Source organism: Schistocerca americana, chromosome 1 (assembly GCF_021461395.2).
Source record: "Schistocerca americana isolate TAMUIC-IGC-003095 chromosome 1, iqSchAmer2.1, whole genome shotgun sequence".
NCBI lineage: Eukaryota > Metazoa > Arthropoda > Insecta > Orthoptera > Acrididae > Schistocerca > Schistocerca americana.
Window position 1 is genome coordinate 118,888,280 of NC_060119.1, and position 21,152 is coordinate 118,909,431.

General features: G+C 43.1%; 1 protein-coding gene across 1 annotated transcript in view; it reads left to right on the plus strand.

The window, feature by feature from the left end:
* LOC124605072 overlaps positions 1-21,152 on the plus strand; it is a 108,294-nt gene that overhangs the window by 65,883 nt on the left and 21,259 nt on the right. Inside the window, exon 3 of the mRNA XM_047136559.1 lies at positions 12,017-12,130. Within this exon, the coding sequence (XP_046992515.1) occupies positions 12,017-12,130 (114 nt within the window). The remainder of the gene's footprint in view (positions 1-12,016; positions 12,131-21,152) is intronic.

Below are 21,152 nucleotides of genomic sequence, written 5' to 3' on the forward strand. Positions count from 1 at the left end.
TGAAGAAGATGCTGAATCAGAACTTCATCCCGCCCCAGAAGTGATACAGCCGAGAGTACAGCAACAGCCTGTGTCGCAGGCTGTGGCTTACTACAGTAGTACTGGTCCAATACCTACCCCTGTGCCACCAACCAACACTACAATGGCACACAACAATGCAAACTAGCCACAGGCTGCGCACAGCACAGCCAGTGATTCTCACACAGAGCTCTACGTGGCGTTACCAATAAGAAAACCTAAACAGCCTACTTACACAAGAAAATGTGAAGGCATTTCTTGGCAGATATAAGCAAATATATATATTTACCTAAAAAGATAATACCGGCGGCGACGCACATTCTGTTTCGAGCAGACTGCACATCTACGCCATAGTCTGCGTTTCTTGGACTGGTCACTCGGAGTGACATGAGGAAAGTGCCTCCCAGTAAAGCGAAGAGGATTCTCGTCATCAGAGGGTCTTCCTTTAGTATCTCTTCTCCGTTCTGTAGCAAATTTTCCCACAATTTCTCGTACCAGACTGGCCGCGGTGCAGCGTTATTTTTTCGGCGCGGCGCTCCATCGCGTCATCGTCGGCGGCCTTTGGAGTTTGCGCCCCCTTCCTCTTGCGCCCCTGGCGGGGGCCACTCCTGCCAACCCCTGGGTACACCCCTGGATGGGACTAGGGCGGGGGCCAGCCTGGTATGACGAGAGAAGGAGTAGGAGGCGTGGAAAGGGTGGGGTGTGAATCCTGATATGGGGTAAGGTAAGGAACTAAAGAGTGAGAGTTGATAGAATGGATGCATGGCCTTTATTATCTCGGAGATCAAGCTATTGAAGATTCGTTAAGAGAGAGTGTGGAGTGTGAGTGGGTCTGGGGTTTCAGTATAATTCAAGAACAACTTTGAAAACGAATCACAGCATCATGTCCCAAGCTATGATTAGGTGTTATTAGCAAAGTGCAGCTGTGATATCTGTTCAGACTGTTGGAGACCACAGGTGTGCTGGTGCTGGTGTTGACCAGGCGTCGACGGTGTTCTGCACGAGCCTGTGGTCGGTGGCGCCGCTGCTGGGGGCCTCGTCGGGAGCGCGGGACTTCCCCGTACCCGTGTGGCTGCCGCTGGACATGCGCGCCACGCCCACCTACCACATCGTCTACCTCGTCCAGGTCTTCTGCATCTGGGCCGTCGTCCAGGGAACCGTCTTCCTAGACACGTCCTTCCAGATCCTGATGCTGCAGTTGGCTGCCGAACTGGAGGTCCTCAACGATAACGTAGCTGCCATCTACAACCGGGAAGTGGGCCCATCCGAAGTAAGGCAAGCGGAGGACGGCAAAATCGACGTGTCGCCGCAGAGGAAAAAGGACGAAGCCAGTGGTAGACTCGGATACATTGAACTTCACACAGATACAGCAGAGGATGAAATGTACAGTCATCTCGTCAGCAATATAAAGCACCACCAAACAGTAATAGGGTGAGTAAAGTTTTCTCTACTTCCGCTATTGTGATATTCCCATACTGACACTCAATCATCAGAATATAAAGTTCTTGCATAACTTATACGTGTTTCTCAGTTATTCGAAATGTTTGACTGCCACACAGATTGACGGAAAGATATTAAAAGGTATCGTCCGCTGCCGGGTGCACCTTTGTCTTCAGCGTCAACCAATTCCAAAAATCGGTTCATACACAAACACATTTACAGAGTTTCAAATCCAAAACTTAGAGGCATTTCTGTACTTTTCTTTTCGGTATTCATCAATCTTAACTTTATCCTTAACGGCAGTGAAAGTGTTTCCCTTCAACAGCGATATAACGTCATGGTAATTTAGCTATTTCCTAAAAAAAAACTCAACTTTGGGGTCGCAAAACTTTTATTTATATCCAGTTCCAATCCTGGGTATGGGTTCATATCGGCTACTGAGAAAAATCAGTTTGTCCAAGAGTATAGTTATGCTAATGAGTTAACGCAATTTGTTGTCACAAACAATTTCCTTATTTTTCTGTTATTTGTTTTACACTAAAAATTTTCTCGCTGGAAGATCGCCCTTCCTTTCTCTTTCTTCCTTAGTAAAAATAGCTTCTGAGATATTTCGAAATATGTCATTAGTTATTATTAATTACCATCGATTGTAATGTTAAATCTTCAACCGAAAATTGCAATTTTCTTCGTTACTACAAAACTGCTGTCAACATCCCAGTAACCTTACTACCATTTACTTTAGTCACTCACACATACACTATGCGATCAAAAGTATCCGGACACCTGGCTAAAAATGACTTACAAGTAAGGGGTAGTCACTCACACATACACTATATGATCAAGAGCATCCGAACACCTGGTTGAAAATGACTTACAAGTAAGGGGTAGAAAGAGAGCTAATGTGTTCGTTGCGAAACCAAACAACTGTTAGGAACTAGTTCCGTACGATGTACAGTTAAGTATCTGTAAACTGTCGCTTTTAGTGGTTATACGTACTGAAATTTGCAAACTAAAATTTCAAGGAAAGCTTCTACTTATATATCCAGATACACTACAATGTACTGAAATATACTGGTTTAGGTGCTCTAGAACATTTTCTCAGCATATCGGAGATCTTTTTTGGGCAGGAACATGGACTTCCTTGGCTCAAGACAATAAGAGCAATCTTAGCACTCCGTCTTCAGGCCATAAATGGCCCATGGCGACCATCCGACCGCCGCGTCATCCTCAGCTGAGGATGCGGATAGGAGGGGCGTGTGGTCAGCACACCGAAGAGCAATCTTAACATGTGAAAAAGTCGTGAGAAGTTTTTGCCTAATTGAAATTTATCTTTCAAGCGGATACCAGACATGATCAGTAGGATTTAAGTACGATGAGCATGCTGATTTGACGTTACAAAGATCGCTTCATTTACTGGCACGGTGTCATTTAACAGTCATCTAGCGGGAGAACCGTTTTCGTCCATGTAAAGGAAAAATTCACCAATGACATCAGTGTAAGTGAGAACTAAACCTTACGAAATCTCCCCTCTGTCCTTTTGAGCCGTCAAAGAATAATTTTGACGGATCCAGAGGTCCTTATGCTTTCCAGTACCGATGCTTGCTCGTCAATCACCTTAATAATAGGATGATCGAAACAAGATGTGTGCGGTTGTTTCACGTTGCACCCTTTCTCCAAAAACCAGACTCCACTTTAAATCACAACTCATCAGAAAATAAATCACATTTGCTTGCTGTGTGCCCTAGCCACGAAATTATTCTGCCCTGTGGTTTCAGACACTAACGTGCCGCGGTACTCTTGAAACACACACCAATATCCTCCGAGCTTCTAATCTGAATTTCTGTATCATTTCTTTGACTGAAAGGTTTGACACTTGATTTTGTTTCTATAGCCAGTCCAAAGGACAGTTGTCATAATAACGATCATCTTTAACTGGAGTTACTCGCGGACTACCCGCTTCTGATCTTCTCGGAATAACTCAGCCGGTTGGAAGTGAGCCCACAGTCATGAAATCACAGTGTCTCTAATCCCATTTTCTTGCTCACACATTACAGATCCTTACGAAGGAAAAAACACCAAACAGCCGTATGTTTTCAGAAGTTGTTATTTTATCCACGCGACCAGTTTCGGCATCTCATTAATGTCATCTTCAAGTCCTACGCATTCCCTGTATGGGGAATCAGATACATCGATGCTTTCATAACCGGAGCGGTCAATAGCTGGATTTTGTGAATTTTTTGAGGGAGTGTGTACTCCACAAACGGCTCCTGTTATAGACACATCGACAAATCTGTTTGTCTATATATGGAGTGCATAGGGAACCTGAAGATGACATGAATAAGCAGCTGAAACTGGTCGTGTAAATCAAATGACAACTTCTGAAATATACGGCTGTTTGGTGATTTTTCTTTGGTAAATATCTGACCTCCCGCTGTCCCGTATCCACTATGAATCAACAGATATTATAGATCGGAAAATCACGTCGTATCGTAGCGAACACTAGAACTGAAACTTCCTGGCAGATTAAAACTGTGTGCCCGACCGAGACTCGAACTCTCCGCTGCAGAGTGAAAATCTCATTCTGGAAACATCCCCCAGGCTGTGGCTAAGCCATGTCTCCGCTATATCCTTTCTTTCAGGAGTGCTAGTTCTGCAAGGTTCGCAGGAGAGCTTCTGTAAAGTTTGGAAGGTAGGAGACGAGATACTGGCAGAAGTAAAGCTGTGAGTACCGGGCGTGAGTCGTGCTTCGGTAGCTCAGTTGGTAGAGCACTTGCCCGCGAAAGGCAAAGGTCCCGAGTTCGAGTCTCGGTCGGGCACACAGTTTTAATCTGCCAGGAAGTTTCATATCAGCGCACACGCCGCTGCAGAGTGAAAATCTCATACTGGAACTGAACTTCGGCAAAAGCTGGGGCTCCACAACTTCAATAATGTTCGTCGTATCACTCACCTTCCTGCTCTATGAATTTACCTGTTCGGAACGGCCTTATTTTCGGTCCCTGTAGAAATTCGGAGTGGTTGTACTTCAAGTAGTCCTAGATACAGATCTTCTCAGGATGTGCCAGGACCTCTTGACTGATTCCCTCTTTCTGTTTTCCTGAATGTACTACCATTTCTAAAGGAATCTAGGTACAAGGATCCAAGAAACACAGACATACGTCATTGGTGTGGAAATGTTCGAACGTATTGTACATTCTTACCTGTATACAGCCACATTCTAGATAAATGACAATAATTCTTCTCCTGATCCATCGGCTGGTGCTTGTAGTTACAAGTGACCATTCCACAACGATTTTCACGCTAACAAAGGACTGTTGTTAAAAATCATATTACCTTAGCCTATTTCGTGCACAGGATAGTCAGAAACAGTCTGAAAGTTTATAAAGGTGTTGCACGGCAGATTGTGCTGGGGAATAACTTTTAAGAAAGAAGTTCTGTTAAGTCGCGCCGCTTCCAAGTAATCAGCATTGATGTTAGCCAGTCAGACTGTTGCGGGCGAAAATTCAAGCGACCCGTTACATACGCTGTTGTCAGATGTGTTCTTCGTTTGCTTTCCTAAAACTGAACAAGAGAGCTATACAGGAACTGGACATCTGTCGGTAGTAAGAATAGAACCCAAGCCAAAAGCTGAGCAGTCTCGTACGTTACTGTCTAACACTAGCTGTATCTGGCGAACCGGTTCAATTTGCTCTCGCAACGGCCTGATTGGCAAACTTCAACGCTAATTAACTCGGGAACGGCGCAATGTGCCGATTTTTTCATAAACAACTGTTTCTCAGTGCAGCCTACCCGGCAGCACCTTACAAGCGTTTCATATTGTGACCACGATTTATACTCAGAATGATTGATTCGTGCGTTCATAGTCCCCACAAGAATACACTGATATCTAGGAATGGAAACAGTTCTGCCACGTCACGAGGGAACAAAACCTCGGCGCGCAGAACTCAATGTCATGTTTCCTGTTACGTGTTGCCTTTTTCTTTTTTTAAGTAATGGATGAAGTGAGATGCTACTCAATAATTCATGCTTTCAGTTGTCTAAGCCAGTTGGAAACCGTGATGAGTCACTCAACGCTGATACTCCTGTCATCCAATATGGTCTGCATCTGCTTACACATCTTCGTGACAGCAGTGGTAAGTACTAGGAAAAATTCTTAAATTTGGTGGTAGAAAGAGAGAGCTATGCACAATTTACTGAGTGTATTAAGTATCCAGTGTTCGCATTCCATTTTCTAGATTGTAATCTCTTCATAACTAATTACAGGAAAAACTGGTTTTTTTCATTTAATTTTAACAAAAATAGCTTCACTTTCATGTGTCAGGAAGGAACATTGTTACAATGAAATGCATTCCATGAAAACTGTCACAGAAATCTGTACGCAATAGATCGTTGCATATCAAGTTTCGAACTCATTGGAAAGAAACAAATATGAACGAAACCCACGCTACTCAGTTTTACTAGCGCATTATTGTCGACATCGTAGCACTCTGTATTCAGCAAAAAGTTCGAAAATGGTTTCACTATTTGCATTGATCGGCACCATGGTTTATTCTTTTCAAATACGATTTTATAGAAGATCTAAACATACTATGTAGCACCAGTTAAAACCACTTTAAAGCACTGTTATTTTTTATTCTTTTTTTCACGCTTTTACCACAACAGCAACTAATCTGAAGATGAAGACTTTGAGTGAAAGGGAAATACATAAGATCATTTTTTTCTAATTGGCAATTTTTGTAAACATATTTCGAAATATTTTTCGGTGGTCTTGCAAAAAAGGAGTAACGGAGTGCTAGGGAGTTCTGGTCAACTTGAACAAAGCGTTACTACATCCCGGACGTGATCGCCATATTGTCGTCCACGTGTGAGAGAACACTGCACCAGAGAATAAAATGGCTGCTCACCTGTTTATTTGAATGATATAAAGTGCTAAGAAATATTGAACCAGCAGACATTGGAGAAAGGCCTATTTACTCGTGCAGAACAGTTTACTACCATGGAATCGGCTTTGAATGAATCGTTTAATAATATGTTGATTTCCACTGCACAAAACTCGTTTAAATATTTCAAATAATACACATATATACAGTATATATCAATAATAGAACAACCACGTAACGAGTTACTTTCCCCTCTTCATTTAGCGGACGGACTAACGAAGCCTACCACGCTCTTCTCAACAATATGCAGAACATAAATAATGAGGTGATCATTCACTGTCTAGCCACCTTACGAGTTGTTTTCAACTAGAGATACTCCCCCCACGTATTTGTCTTTTATCCCTTCCGCCGTCACAAATCAATTCCTTTTTAGCGTAGGGTTAATTTTCACAAAGAGAAGAACAAATCGCACGGTGCCAAATTAAGTGAGTGTTGTTATTGTTCAAGAACTGTAATGATTGTACCAGCCCAAAGTTATTTCGCTGATAAATCAGTGTGGGTGAGGGCACTGTTGTGCAAGTTTCTTTCTCACACATCCGCGCATTTTTCTAAAACATCTTTACAATATCTTCAACTTTTGTAGTCCTGTCTTCCTCAGTTGCGTGTAATATCACGGCATATTGATAATTTTTACTTATGGACCGTCAGAAACAATAGAAATCATAGAACAAAACCTCTCATCCCACAGCAACCTCACCACAGCCGCAGTAAAAGAAATAACAGATATGCTCAGACTGACAACTGAACAAAACTACTTTCAGTTTTAGAAAGAATATATCTTCAAAGTGATGGACTGCCCATGGGATCCCCAATATCAGTAACACTAGCAAACATTTTCAGCAGTCACCTAGAAAATCAGATATTTGAAAAGATAACCACTAATGAAAGTTTCAAAATCATATATTAGTACAGATACGTGGATGACATTATTTGTCTGGTAGATGAGCCAAGTGAAAAAATAGATGAACGCCATTCGGAAATAAACAAAGCTCATCAGAACATAAAATTCACACTTGAAAAAGAAAAAGAAAATCAAATAAATTTTCTTGACATTACAATAAAAAAGAAATGGAAAACATACATTTAACATCTTTAGAAAACCAACAGCCACAGACAGAATAATACATTCTACATCCAACCACCCCCACAGCCAGAAACTTGCAGCACTAAGACACATGTTACATAGATTAAACAGAGTTCCACTCAGCAAGAGAAACTATGAACAAGAAATGAGTACAATCATACAAATAGCTAGGAACAACGGGTATGACACACATGTGGTACACAGGCTCAATCAAAAAATAAAAACACAAATACAAAACAAACACAACATTTCCAGAATACAAAAGAACTCACAAACTGAAAACTTACAAACACACTCAGCAAACACACACAATGACAACACCACACAGAAAAGAACCAGATGGTACACCATGACCTACACACATAAACTAACACACAGAGTTGCAAACATCCTAAAGAAACAGGGCTTCAAAATAGCATATAAGCCTGGACAAACCCTCCAATCCCACCTAAGCCAGCCGGCTGCCAAGAGGTACAAATTCCAACAATCAGGAATATATAAACTTGAATGTCAAAGTTGTGATGTAGTATACATAGGCATGACATGCAGGAATTTTGAAACAAGATACAAAGAACATAACAGATGTTGGAAGTATGAAACAAACCATTCCACATTTGCAGAGCATTTAAAACACCATAACCATCATCCTACAAACATGGAACAAGAAATCAAAATAATGAGAATAAGCAACCATGAAAAACATCTTACACAAATGCAAGAAAACTTCCACATCCAGCAAGCCATAGCAGAAAACAAACATGTGATAAATGAACAAACACACTTCAGCACAGGCTCCCTACCACACTTAACAAAGGAAATGATAACATAAAACAAAAAAAAACTCTTCCCCACAGCATCTGGACACACACACACACACACACACACACACACACACACACACACACACACAGACAGCCCACACAAAAAAATTATACCACACCAAAATACACACACACACAAGCAGAGCCATATATATATATATATATATATATATATATATATATATAGAGAGAGAGAGAGAGAGAGAGAGGGTGTTACAGAAACGTACGGCCAAACTTTCAGGAAACATTCCTCACACACAAAGAACGAAAATATGTTATGTGGACATGTGTCCGGAAACGCGTACTTTCCATGTTAAAGCTCATTTTATTACTTCTCTTCAAATCACATTAATCATAGAATGGAAACACACAGCAACAGAACGTCCAAGCGTGACTTCAAACACTTTGTTACAGGAAATGTTCAAACTGTCCTCCGTTAGCGAGGATACATGCATCCACCCTCCGTCGCATGGAATCCCTGATGCAATGATGCAGCCCTGGAGAATGGCGTATTGTATCACAGCCGTCCACAATACGAGCACGAAGAGTCTCTACATTTGGTACCGGGGTTGCGTAAACAAGAGCTTTCAAATGCCCCCATAAATGAAAGTCAAGAGGGTTGAGGTCAGGAGAGCGTGGAGGCCATGGAATTGGTCCGCCTCTACCAATCCATCTGTTACCGAATCTGTTGTTGAGAAGCGTACAAACACTTCGACTGAAATGTGCAGAAGCTCTATCGTGCATGAACCACATGTTGTGTCGTACTTATAAAGGGACATGTTCTAGCAGCACAGGTAGAGTATCCCGTATGATATCATGATAACGTGCTCCATTGAGCGTAGGTGGAAGAACATGGGGCCCAATCAAGACATCGCCAACAATGCCTGCCCAAACGTTCACAGAAAATCTGTGTTGGTGACGTGATTGCACAATTGCGTGCGGATTCTCGTCAGCCCACACATGTTGATTGTGAAAATTTACAATTTGATCACGTTGGAATGAAGCCTCATCCGTAAAGAGATCATTTGCACTGAAATGAGGATTGACACATTGTTGGATGAACCATTCGCAGAAGTGTACCCGTGGAGGCCAATCAGCTGCTGATAGTGCCTGCACACGCTGTACATTGTACGGAAACAACTAGTTCTCCCGTAGCACTCTCCATACAGTGACGTGGTCAACGTTACCTTGTACAGCAGTAAGTTCTCTGACGCTGACATTAGGGTTATCGTCAACTGCACGAAGAATTGCCTCGTCCATTGCAGGTGTCCTCGTCGTTCTAGGTCTTCCCCAGTCGCGAGTCATAGGATGGAATGTTCCGTGCTCCCTAAGACGCCGATCAATTGCTTCGAACGTCTTCCTGTCGGGACACCTTCGTTCTGGAAATCTGTCTCGATACAAACGTACCGCGCCACGGCTATTGCCCCGTGCTAATCCATACATCAAATGGGCATCCGCCAACTCTGCATTTGTAAACATTGCACTGACTGCAAAACTACGTTCGTGATGAACACTAACCCGTTGATGCTACGTACTGATGTTCTTGATGCTAGTACTGTAGAGCAATGAGTCGCATGTCAACACAAGCACCGAAGTCAACATTACCTTCCTTCAATTAGGCCAACTGGCGGTGAGTCGAGGAAGTACAGTACATACTGACGAAACTAAAATGAGCTCTAACATGGAAATTAAGCGTTTCCGGACTCATGTCCACATAACATCATTTCTTTATTTGTGTGTGAGGAATGTTTCCTGAAAGTTTGGCCGTACCTTTTTGTAAAACGCTGTATGCCAAAACACAAACACACACACACACACACACACACACACACACACACACATACAGAAACGCACACACAAATGCATACACGAACAGATCACAGATACTTCAATAATTACACTCGAAAGTTTGGCAATAACATTCGTTCTTTGGCAAAAACATTTGACAGTCGGCAACAGAAACCAAAACATTGCATTGAAACAAGCGTTCAGTTCATAGTGCTGTGGCATGTGGGAAAAAAACCGCAAATTGGCATTCATAAGAAGAAGAACAACACCAAAAATGCAACAGGAGCGTTATATGTAAGAAATTGTCCACGCAACCTGTAAGTACAGTTCAAAACATTACTACTTAATAGGAAATAGGGTTTACCACCAGAACTGTTTATAACCTATAGGCACAGTGACAAAAATGTAAATTAAATAGCTGACATATGTATATTCCAAGCCACTGATGATGTCTTGCAGAAAATAAAGGCGAAACGCGTATGGCACTAAAATTTTGTTTTATTCAGTTGCTGTCAGACGGTCCATAAGTAAAAATGATCAATCTTTAGTTAACTGTGTGACCATTGCTACTCAGTTGACATCACTCAAATTACGTAATGGAATATGGGTTACGGACCAGGTGCGGAGACAATGATCGCTCCTGGGAAGGGGTGGGGATGGAAGAGATAGAACAGTTTGTTACTCCCCGACATCCCATCCCAAATATAACTTGACTTCAACCCCATTTTAACGTGCCTTGGATTTTAATAATTAAAATTACAGTAAAATATATGAAATTTTTAATATGATAACAATAATTTGTTGACCTCATTGCTCATAACATAGCTTTAGCGTTACTTCCAAGGAATTGTAATATAGAGAAAAACATCATTTGAAAATCATTTGACAAAAAATTTTATAAGTACATTCTCATGCGTTTGATTTAAGAGTTTTAAGGGCAGACAAATGAAAACGGAACAGACTGAAAGAAAGTAAGTGGAGTGTTTATTATTTCAAAAGCAATCGGCATGACTGTTGATACATTTATCACACTGTGAAGTAAGACGGTCAATGCCTTAGTGGAAAAACATTTTGCTGTTGTCTATGGAACCATGTTTGTATTTCTTGCTGAGAAGTTCTTACACATCCTCCGTACAATCCCGATCACTTCCCATGCGATTTCCATATTTATAGAGCCCTGTAAGAGATTCGCGGCCGTCGATTTGCTTTGGACGAAGAAATGCACGACTGTATACAAACATGGTACCGTACACAACAGCAAATGTTTTTCCATTAAGGAAAACAAAAAGAAATTTATGGTAAGTTCCTATGGGACCAAACTGCTAGGGTCATCGGTCCCTAGGCTTACACACTATTTAATCTAACTTAAACTAACTTACACTAAGGACAACACACACACCCATGCCCTCCGACTGGGGTACCCGCGCGAACCGTGGCAAGGCGCCCTAAACCGCACGGCTACCTCGCGCGGGTTCCATTAAGGTATTGACCGTTTTGTAGTGGGGCAAATATATTAAAAGATATGGCGATTACTTTTGAAATAATAAAGAGTTTACTAACTTTTCTCCAAAAGCTGACTGAGAAATTTGTTTACTGATATATGTCAAAATGTAAATGTTTTTAGGAAAATGATCGCGACCTCCAACTTGGATCCGCACCTCCTTCGCACGTGAGATCTAAGAGGCGTCGAAATAATGTGACTCGATAGTGTCTTAAACTAACTTACACTAAGGACAACACACACACCCATGCCCTCCGACTGGAGTACCCGCGCGAACCGTGGCAAGGCGCCCTAAACCGCATGGGTGTGTGTGTGTTGTCCTATAATTATTTGTAAAATTTCTCCACAGCACGGTTTTCATTCTAATGGAAATCTTTTTCTGTTTTTTAACATTTATGAAAGATTTAAGACTAAAAGATAATTTCAGCTGTTGCAGGATGAAATTCAGTTTGACAAGACTTTCAAGATGATGTGTGCGTTTGCAATCTACACGTACCAGACTGGGCTCTTCTGCTTAATTGGACAGACCATAATCGACCAGGTAGGTAACGAAGTTCATCATGACAGATTTATACCTGGACACAAAGTTGAAGAAACTTCAGAACTTGTCTAATTTTTTGCTCATATTCCGTAGATCAGGTATTAGAACCAAAGGAGAGGACCGTTACACTAGTACCGAGCAAGTAATTGGTCCAATCTTGTTCAATGGTTTGTTGTTGTATTCGGCTGAAGTGGTGTATGGAAACTTCAGAAAGGCTCAAAGTTATTCAGTCTCAACTGGTATCGTGCGTAATTATTTCCTCTGTGCATTTAACACTACACTCGTAATCAGAGCAAGTATACGATGGTCTGCATGATAATTGAAATCTCCTATACCAGCAAATGAATTTTGCATGTCGCTGAAGGAGCTAAGGCTGCAGAGATCCAACATTAGGATTAGCTTTGATGTCGTCTCACATTTCAGTCGACTCCCCTTGGAAGAGTCCATAAAACTAATCAACTAGAAGTTCAGCCCTGAGCTGATGCAGCTTTATAAACACGTTCTGACATCGACCTATTTGATTTTCAATGGACAATACTATGAGCAGACTGATGGCGTAGCCATGGGAAAATTTGTTCATGGTGTAGTTCCAGGACTGAGCACTAGAAACCTGTTTGTTTTCTTCGCTACGTCGACGACGCCTTTGTCATCTGGCCACAAGGACCCAAAAAACTATAGAAATTCTTGGAACATCTGAATTCCGCCAATGAAAACAGCCAGTTTACCAAGGAAATAGAACAAATGGCAAACCACCGACAAATATTGGGACTCCATTTTCAAAGAAGCGATTGAATTCTGTGTGGCTGACAATTCAGTCAGAAGCGACACAGGCTTCTAACTGAGCAAGGCGTGCGGGCCAGTAGTAAGCTCTATCAAAGTAGAACGCGACATCTGGACGCGAGATGCGACAGGGTGGCGGGAGGAAGGCAACTGAGACTCCACCCACCCATCACCACAGCTGCACGCCCCCCTCCCCCCGCCACCACCGTCACCACCACTGTCGAAAGTCACAGTAGTAAGCAGCGATTTGCAGTCACTTTATTTGACAGTCACAGAAAGTACATATATCAAAATAGTTTACATGTTATGTATTACAAAGAGTATTACTGATCAGAGATACAAACTTCCCGATGGCTTCAATTCCCAACATCCTCCCCACCCTGATCAACCTCTTGTGCGGGGGTGGAGGGGTTGAGGGGGGGGGGCGGGTGACCAGCTATCTGCTGTGCTTCCGGTGTGTGCAATATTATCGTCCTTATTTTATTGTCTCTTCCCTTACACATCTTTCTATTTTCTCTTTCCTCCACATGTGTCTTGGTCATCTATCCTCTTGAATCAAAGCCAGATCACCAGGATGGAAGTCAATACATCTTGCAGATGTGCCCCTAACTCCGTGGAAGCTCCTAAGTTACATGATATACTCCTTGGTCCATCTTTCCCAAAAGTCTTCTGCCACTTTTTGCAGTAGTTTAAACTATTTGATTAGATCGTGTGTGACGGCAGGTTGTGGTCCAGTGGACACATGTAACAGGTCTTCACCAACCAGAAAGTGTGCTGGTATCAGAGGTTCTGCGTCGTCTCCTGAAGAGATTGGTCTTGAGTTCACTGCAGCTTCAATGCTAACGAAGATTGTATAGAGTTACTCTGCAGTTAGACTTGATCGTGCCTACACTTTCCGTAAGCGTCGCTTAACGGTGCCCACTATCCTCTTCCACCATCCTCCCCACCAAGATGCCCATGGTGCAATGAAAGTGTAAGTGATTCCGTTTTTGGCGAGGAGGCTTTGGATCTCTGAGGTGGTTTGCGAGTTCCATAGTTCCGATAATTCTTTGATAGCGGCATGAAAGGTCTTTGCATTGGCGGTGTAGATGGTGTTCAGACGGTTCAAATGGCTCTGAGCACTGTGGGGCTTAACATCTGAGGTCATCAGTCCCCTAGAACTTAGAACTACTTGAACCTAACTAACCTAAGGACAACACACACACCCAAGCCCGAGACAGGATTCGAACCTGCGGTCGTAGCGGTCGCACGGTTTCAGACTGAAGCGCCTAGAACCGCTCGGCCACACCGGCCGGCGTAGATGGTGTGCGGCAATTCATATCTACTAGCAAATCTCTGTAAGGCCATCAAAAATGTGTTGGTATTCATTTTGGAGCAGCGCTGTAAATGTACTGCACGTGTCGTTGCGCAAGTGAAGTGTTATAGAGGCCTTCTCCTTGGTCACACCTGTTGTGATATAAAGAGGGCCTTCAGCATAACGACATCGCTAGACTAGAGTGGCCAGCATGTTCCACAGACCTGAACCCTATCGAAAATACCTGGGATAGATCGAAAAGGGATGCTTATGGACGGCGTGACACAGCAACCTCTCTGAGGGATCTACTCCGAATCGCCCTTGATAAGTGGGACAATCTGGACCAACAGTGCCTTGATAAACTTAAGGATAGTATACCACGACGAATACAGGCGTAAATCAATGCACGAGGACGTCCTACTGGGTATTACAGGTACCAGTGTGTGCAGCAATCTGGACCACCACCTCTGAAGGTGTCGCTGTATGGTGGTACAACATGCAATGTGTGGTTTTCATGAGCAATAAAAAGGGCGGGAATGATGTTTATGTTGATCTCCAGTCTAATTTTCTATACAGGTTCCGGAACTCTCGGAACCGATATGGTGCAAAACATTTTTTGATGTGTGTGTTTATAAGTGTCGTCTACTGTCCGTGGTTCACAAACTTAAAGGTAATTTCTGTATATGTAATTATTGCCTGACCTCTTCAGGTTGTATCTAAGTTGTGTTTCGGATGAAAGACTTCCATATTTAAAATTGCTTATTCTATTTATTCTTTATTATCTGTTAGTCATTTTTGTCACTGTTCAGTTTGTGTCCAGTCTAGTTTTCGAGCTGCTTAACATCGAAAGCATTTTATTGTGATCGCATTACTATAATCCCATGAAATTTGCATTAACGTAAATTGGCTTCTGCCGTATGATACACTATCATTCTACTGTGAATCATAGCAATGAAAGTTGCATTAGCGTAGCGTAGATCGGCTACTGGCGTCTGATGTGTATCTAATAATCACCAAAACGACAAACTGTTCAGGGAATTGTTATTTAATCCTAGTTTGTTGCTTTTACTGATTGTATCTGTATCAGAATTATTGTCTCAAGGAAAACTTTGTGCCTATTTAGATATATGGTAACCACTCATTTGGCAAAATGTTTCATTATAATTGTTGTCTGAATTAATTGTTTACATGAATAAAACTTTGCGAGCTATATATGGTGAATGAAATTCTTCCTCACCCCTCTTTCCGCTTAGTCCTTTACGGGCGTTTTACGAGGCGCCGATGTATCCCCCTATCAATCGATACTAGAAATATCCGCCGGCCGGCGTGGCCGAGCGGTTCTAGGCGCTTCAGGTTGGTTGGTTTGGGGAAGGAGACCAGACAGCGTGGTCATCGGTCTCATCGGATTAGGGAAGGATGGGGAAGGAAGTCGGCCGTGCCCTTTCAGAGGAACCATCCCGGCATTTGCCTGGAGTGATTTAGGGAAATCACGGAAAACCTAAATCAGGATGACCGGACGCGGGATTGAACCGTCGTCCTTCCGAATGCGAGTCCAGTGTCTAGGCGCTTCAGTCCGGAACCGCGCGACCGCTACGGTCGCAGGTTCGAATCCTGCCTCGGGCATGGATGTGTGTGATGTCCTTAGGTTAGTTAGGTTTAAGTAGTTCTAAGTTCTAGGGGACTGATGGCCTCAGATGTCAAGTCCCATAGTGCTCAGAGCCATTTGAACCATTTTTAGAAATATCCATAATCTTCAATGGTAGTTATGTCATTAAAGTTGTGTACTTCTTTCAAAATATGTGTAATATTAGCTCTTGCTCTCACCTGTACTCTTTTCAAGCGTTGTAACTGGTGGTTGCTATCAGCGTTTTCCGTGTCAGGCATCGTGAAGCGATTGCAGTTGTCTAAGGGGATCAAGATAGTGCCTAGTTTGGTAAACAACCAAAAGATGGCAGCACCATTCATAAACAATCGGTAGGTGTAGTGTAAGAGTTGACAGTCCGTTAAAGTGAGAACTGAGAAGCTGCAATAGCAGTTATAGAACAGATTAATGTAATCAACTGCCCTTAAAAATTGCATTGCAAAAAGTGTAGCGTGATAATGTAGTTTAACTTAGCTGAGTGCGCTGGCGGTTGTCCGTCGGAAGACTGTTGTCTGGCGCGAGCCTCTGGTGTTATTGCCGCGTGAAGTACGTTAAAAATCGTGTTATCGCAGCAGCAATCGTGGAAATCTCCCGGGTTTCGACAGCGATTCTTATGTCGTAAATCACAACAGTAAGTAGCGATTTGCAGTCTAACACAACACTTTATTTAACAGTCACCGAAAGTACATATATCAAAAGCGTTCACAATATGTTATGTCTTACAAAGAGTATCACTAATCAGAGATATAAATATCCCGACGACTTCAGTTCCCAACATCCTCCCCACCATGGTCAACCTCCACGGGGATGACCTTGTAAACCGGACATGCTATTGCTGTCCTTCTGTTGTGTGCAACATTATCGTCCTTATTTTATTTTCTCTCCCCTGTACACATCTTTCTATTTTCCCTTTCTCCCACATGTGTCTTGATCGTCCATTCTCTTGAATCAAAGCCAGATCACCGGGTCGGAAGTCAATACGTCCTGCAGATGTGCCTCTATCTTTGTGGAAGCTCCTGAGCTTCATGAGGTGTTTCTTGGTCCGTCTTTTCCAAAAGTCGTCCAAAAGATCAAGATATTGCGTCGTTTGGTAAACGAGTAACAGATAACAGCACCGGTCATGAACAATTCACACGTGTGGTGTAAGAGCTCATAATCTGCTAAAGCGAGAACAGGGCGGCTGCAATAGCAATATAGAATGTAATAATGTAATCAACTGCCCTTGAAGATGGCATCAATAATGGCGCGGTGCTGGCGAGGACCGAACTTTGGACCGGCAAGCATAAATACCGCTAGCAGTCAGCAGATAATCATTCCAATAGCACCACCTGACGATGGCGGAACGGTTATTCCTCGAAATACCGTGGACCTTCAACGACTGGATCGACATTACACCCGAGAGCCTTGGAAGCAGTATATATGCCAGGAAAGCTTCATATCACAACTAGTGTACTATTTGTTCACAACGTCCTAGCTGAGGGCTCACTAAAAGATCACTGCATCCGCGTGGCGAAACCGCGTAAGCGGCGTTCGTTTGCCATCACTCGCTTTGCACGCGGTGTGGGAGCACACGGCCGGCTATGTGCAGACTCGTCATCACGCGGGCGCGCTCGCACGAAAGTGAAGGGTACGAATCGAGTGGCCCTGTCGTCGTGACATGGGACGAGATAGCTAGACGGTGACGTGACGCTCTACGTGTTTGGTGACGTCATTTCCTGCTATTTCACGTTGAGGAGCCATTTCGTCACGTGAAACTCAAAGTAAGTAACATGTAAAATACACCCAATAAGAAGCAAGAACTCTCCCTGCATCACAAGCAGAAAGCGAGACGGTATATTGCAGCTTTCGTGTTCAGCAGAAACCCATATTCGTTGGGTTTTATGTTATACTTTATACCCTATGAATATATACTGTTTCTAAGCACCAGCACATTGAAAAATTTCGATTATGAATCGTTATTGGTACTATTTGTTGCAATAAAATGACGAAAAACGTCATATGGGTGATTAAAGAATTATTGTATCAGCTATTTTTGCGTTATAGTTCGCGTGTTATGAGAGTAACAATACCAGACAAGGAAAGTTGCTACTCACCTTATAGCGTAAATGCTGAGTCGCGATAGGCACAATAAAAAGATTCACACCATCACACAGAATCCAGAACATAAACAGACCCGCAACACAGTTATGGACCTTTCCTCCAGAAGCCTTAGTCCCACAGAAATATCAGTCCTTTCCAAAGGCCTCACCTTTTGCCCCACTTCCAATTTCAACCGTGCAGGACTAGTTAAAGACCTTCTCTCCTTCTCCCGATCCCTACAGTGGCAACACTTTTTCGCTACCAACCCGACCAATCAGACTCAACCAAAGACCAATATTGGACCTTGCCTAACTCAGTTCACTCCTCCATCCAACCGTGATCCACCCCCACTGCCTCCAAACCACCCCTGTTAACTTTCCAAAATTTCTTAACTTCGAACCTTGCTCAACAACGTTCCCTAAGTCCCTCAACATGCAAACTAACCTTACATCCGCAGAAAGAACCACAGTTCACCATCTAAAAACTGATCCCCACCTTATAATCCTACCTGCTGACAAAGGCTCCACCACTGTTGTTTTGAACCGTAAGAATTACCTCGAGCAATTAAACAGAGAACCGACTCGTGGAGATAACATCTTGGACCTACTGATAACAAACAGACCTGAACTTTTCGACTCTGTAAGCGCAGAACAGGGAACCAGTGATCATAAGGCTGTTGCAGCATCCCTGAATATGGAAGTAAATAGGAATACAAAAAAGGGAAGAAGGTTTACCTGTTTGGGAAGAGTAGTAGGAGGCAGATTTCAGACTACCAAACAGATCAAAATGAAAATTGCTGTTCCGAGACTGACAATGTTGAGTGTTTATGGAAAAAGTTCAAGGCAATCGTAAAATGCGTTTTAGACAGGTAGGTCCGAGTAAAACTGTGAGAGACGGGAAAAACCCACTGTGGTTCAACAAAAAAGGTTAGGAAACTACTGCGAGAGCAAAGAGAGCTTCACTGCAAATTTAAACGCAGCCAAAACCTCTCAGACAAACAGAATCTAAACGATGTGGGCTATGGAGGGCTATGCGTGAAGCGTTCAGTAAATTCGAAAGTAAAATTCTATGTACCGACTTGACAGAAAATCCTAGGAAGTTCTGGTCTTACGTTAAATCAGTAAGTGGATCAAAACAGAATATTCAGACACTCTGGGCGGCTGGTCCCGGCGGAGGTTCGAGTCCTCCCTCTGGCATGGGTGTGTGTGTTTGTCCTCAGGATAATTTAGGTTAAGTAGTGTGTAAGCTTAGGGACTGATGACCTTAGCAGTTAAGTCCCGTAAGATATCACACACATTTTTTTGAGCCATACACTCTGGGATGATAATGGCATTGAAACAGAGGATGACACGCGTAAAGCTGAAATACTAAACACCGTTTTCCAAAGCTGTTTCACAGAGGAAGACCACACTGCAGTTCCTTCTCTAAATCCTCGCACGAACGAAAAAATGGCTGACATCTAAATAAGTGACCAAGGAATAGACAAGCAACTGAAATCACTCAACAGAGGAAAGTCCACTGGACCTGACGAGATACCAATTCTATTCTACACAGAGTACGTTAAAGAACTTGCCCCCCTTCTAACAGCCCTGTACCGCAAGACTCTAGAGGAGCGGAAGGTTCCAAATGATTGGAAAAGAGCACAGGTAGTCCCAGTCTTCAAGAAGGGTCGTCGAGCAGATGCGCAAAACTATAGACCTATATCTCTGACATCGATCTGTTGTAGAATTTTAGAACATGTTTTTCGCTCGCGTATCATGTCATTTCTGGAAACCCGGAATCTACTCTGTAGGAATCAAGATGGATTCCGGAAACAGCTATCGTGTGAGACCCAACTCGCTTTATTTGTTCGTGAGACCCAGAAAATATTAGATACAGGCTCCCAGGTAGATGCCATTTTCTTCGACTTCCGGAAGGCGTTCGATACAGTTCCGCACTGTCGCCTGATAAACAAAGTAAGAGCCTACGGAATATCAGACCAGCTGTGTGGCTGGATTGATGAGTTTTTAGCAAACAGAACACAGCATGCTGTTCTCAGTGGAGAGTCGTCTACAGACGTTAAAGTAACCTCTGCAGTGCCACAGGGGAGTGTTACGGGACATTGCTTTTCACAATATATATAAATGACCTAACAGATAGTGTCGGAAGGTCCATGCGGCTTTTCACTGATGATGCTGTAGTATACAGAGAAGTTGCAGCATAAGAAAATTGCAGCGAAATGCAGGAAGATCTGCAGCGGTTAGGCACTTGGTGCGGGGAGTGGCAACTGACCCTTAACATAGACAAATGTAATGTATTGCGAATACATAGAAAGAAGGATCCTTTATTGTATGGTTATATGATAGCAGAACAAACACTGGTAGCAGTTACTTCTGTAAAATATCTGGGAGTACGCGTACGGAACGACCTGAAGTGGAATGATCATATAAAATTAATTGTTGGTAAGGCGGGTGCCAGGTTGAGATTCACTGGGAGAGTCCTTAGAAAATGTAGTCCATCAAAAAAGTAGGTGGCTTACAAAACACTCGTTCAGCCTATACTTGAGTATTGCTCGTCAGTGTGGGATCCGTACCAGGTCGGGTTGACAGAGGAGATAGAGAAGATCCAAAGAAGAGCGACGAGTTTCGTCACAGGGTTATTTGGTAACCGTGATAGCGCTACGGAGATGTTTAGCAAACTGAAGTGGCAGACTCTGCAAGAGAGGCGCTCTTCATCGCATGTAGCTTGCTGTCCAGGTTTCGAGAGGGTGCGTTTCTGGATGTGGTATCGAATATATTGGTTCCCCCTACTTATACCTCCCGGGGAGATCACGAATGTAAAATTAGAGAGATGCGAGCGCGCACGGAGGCTTTCCGGCAGTCGTTCTTCCGACGAACCATGCGCGACTGGAACAGGAAAGGGAGGTAATGACAGTGGCACGTGAAGTGCCCTCCGCCACACACCGTTGGGTATCTTGCGGAGTATAAATGTAGATGTAGATATAGATAGATGTAGATTACGTGGCAGAGGGACTTCGTCAGCTGTCACTTCCACCCACAAACCATGCCACAGTGATCCCATTCCAGTAATCCAGCAGGATCTCCAGTCACTACTCAAATCCTTAAATCCTTAGGCCCATCCCAAAACCTCTCCCAAGAGTCCATCTCTCTACTTACCCCTACCACTCCCCACACTCCCACCTTCTACATGCTTCCTAAAGTCCATAAACGCAACCACCCAGGACACCC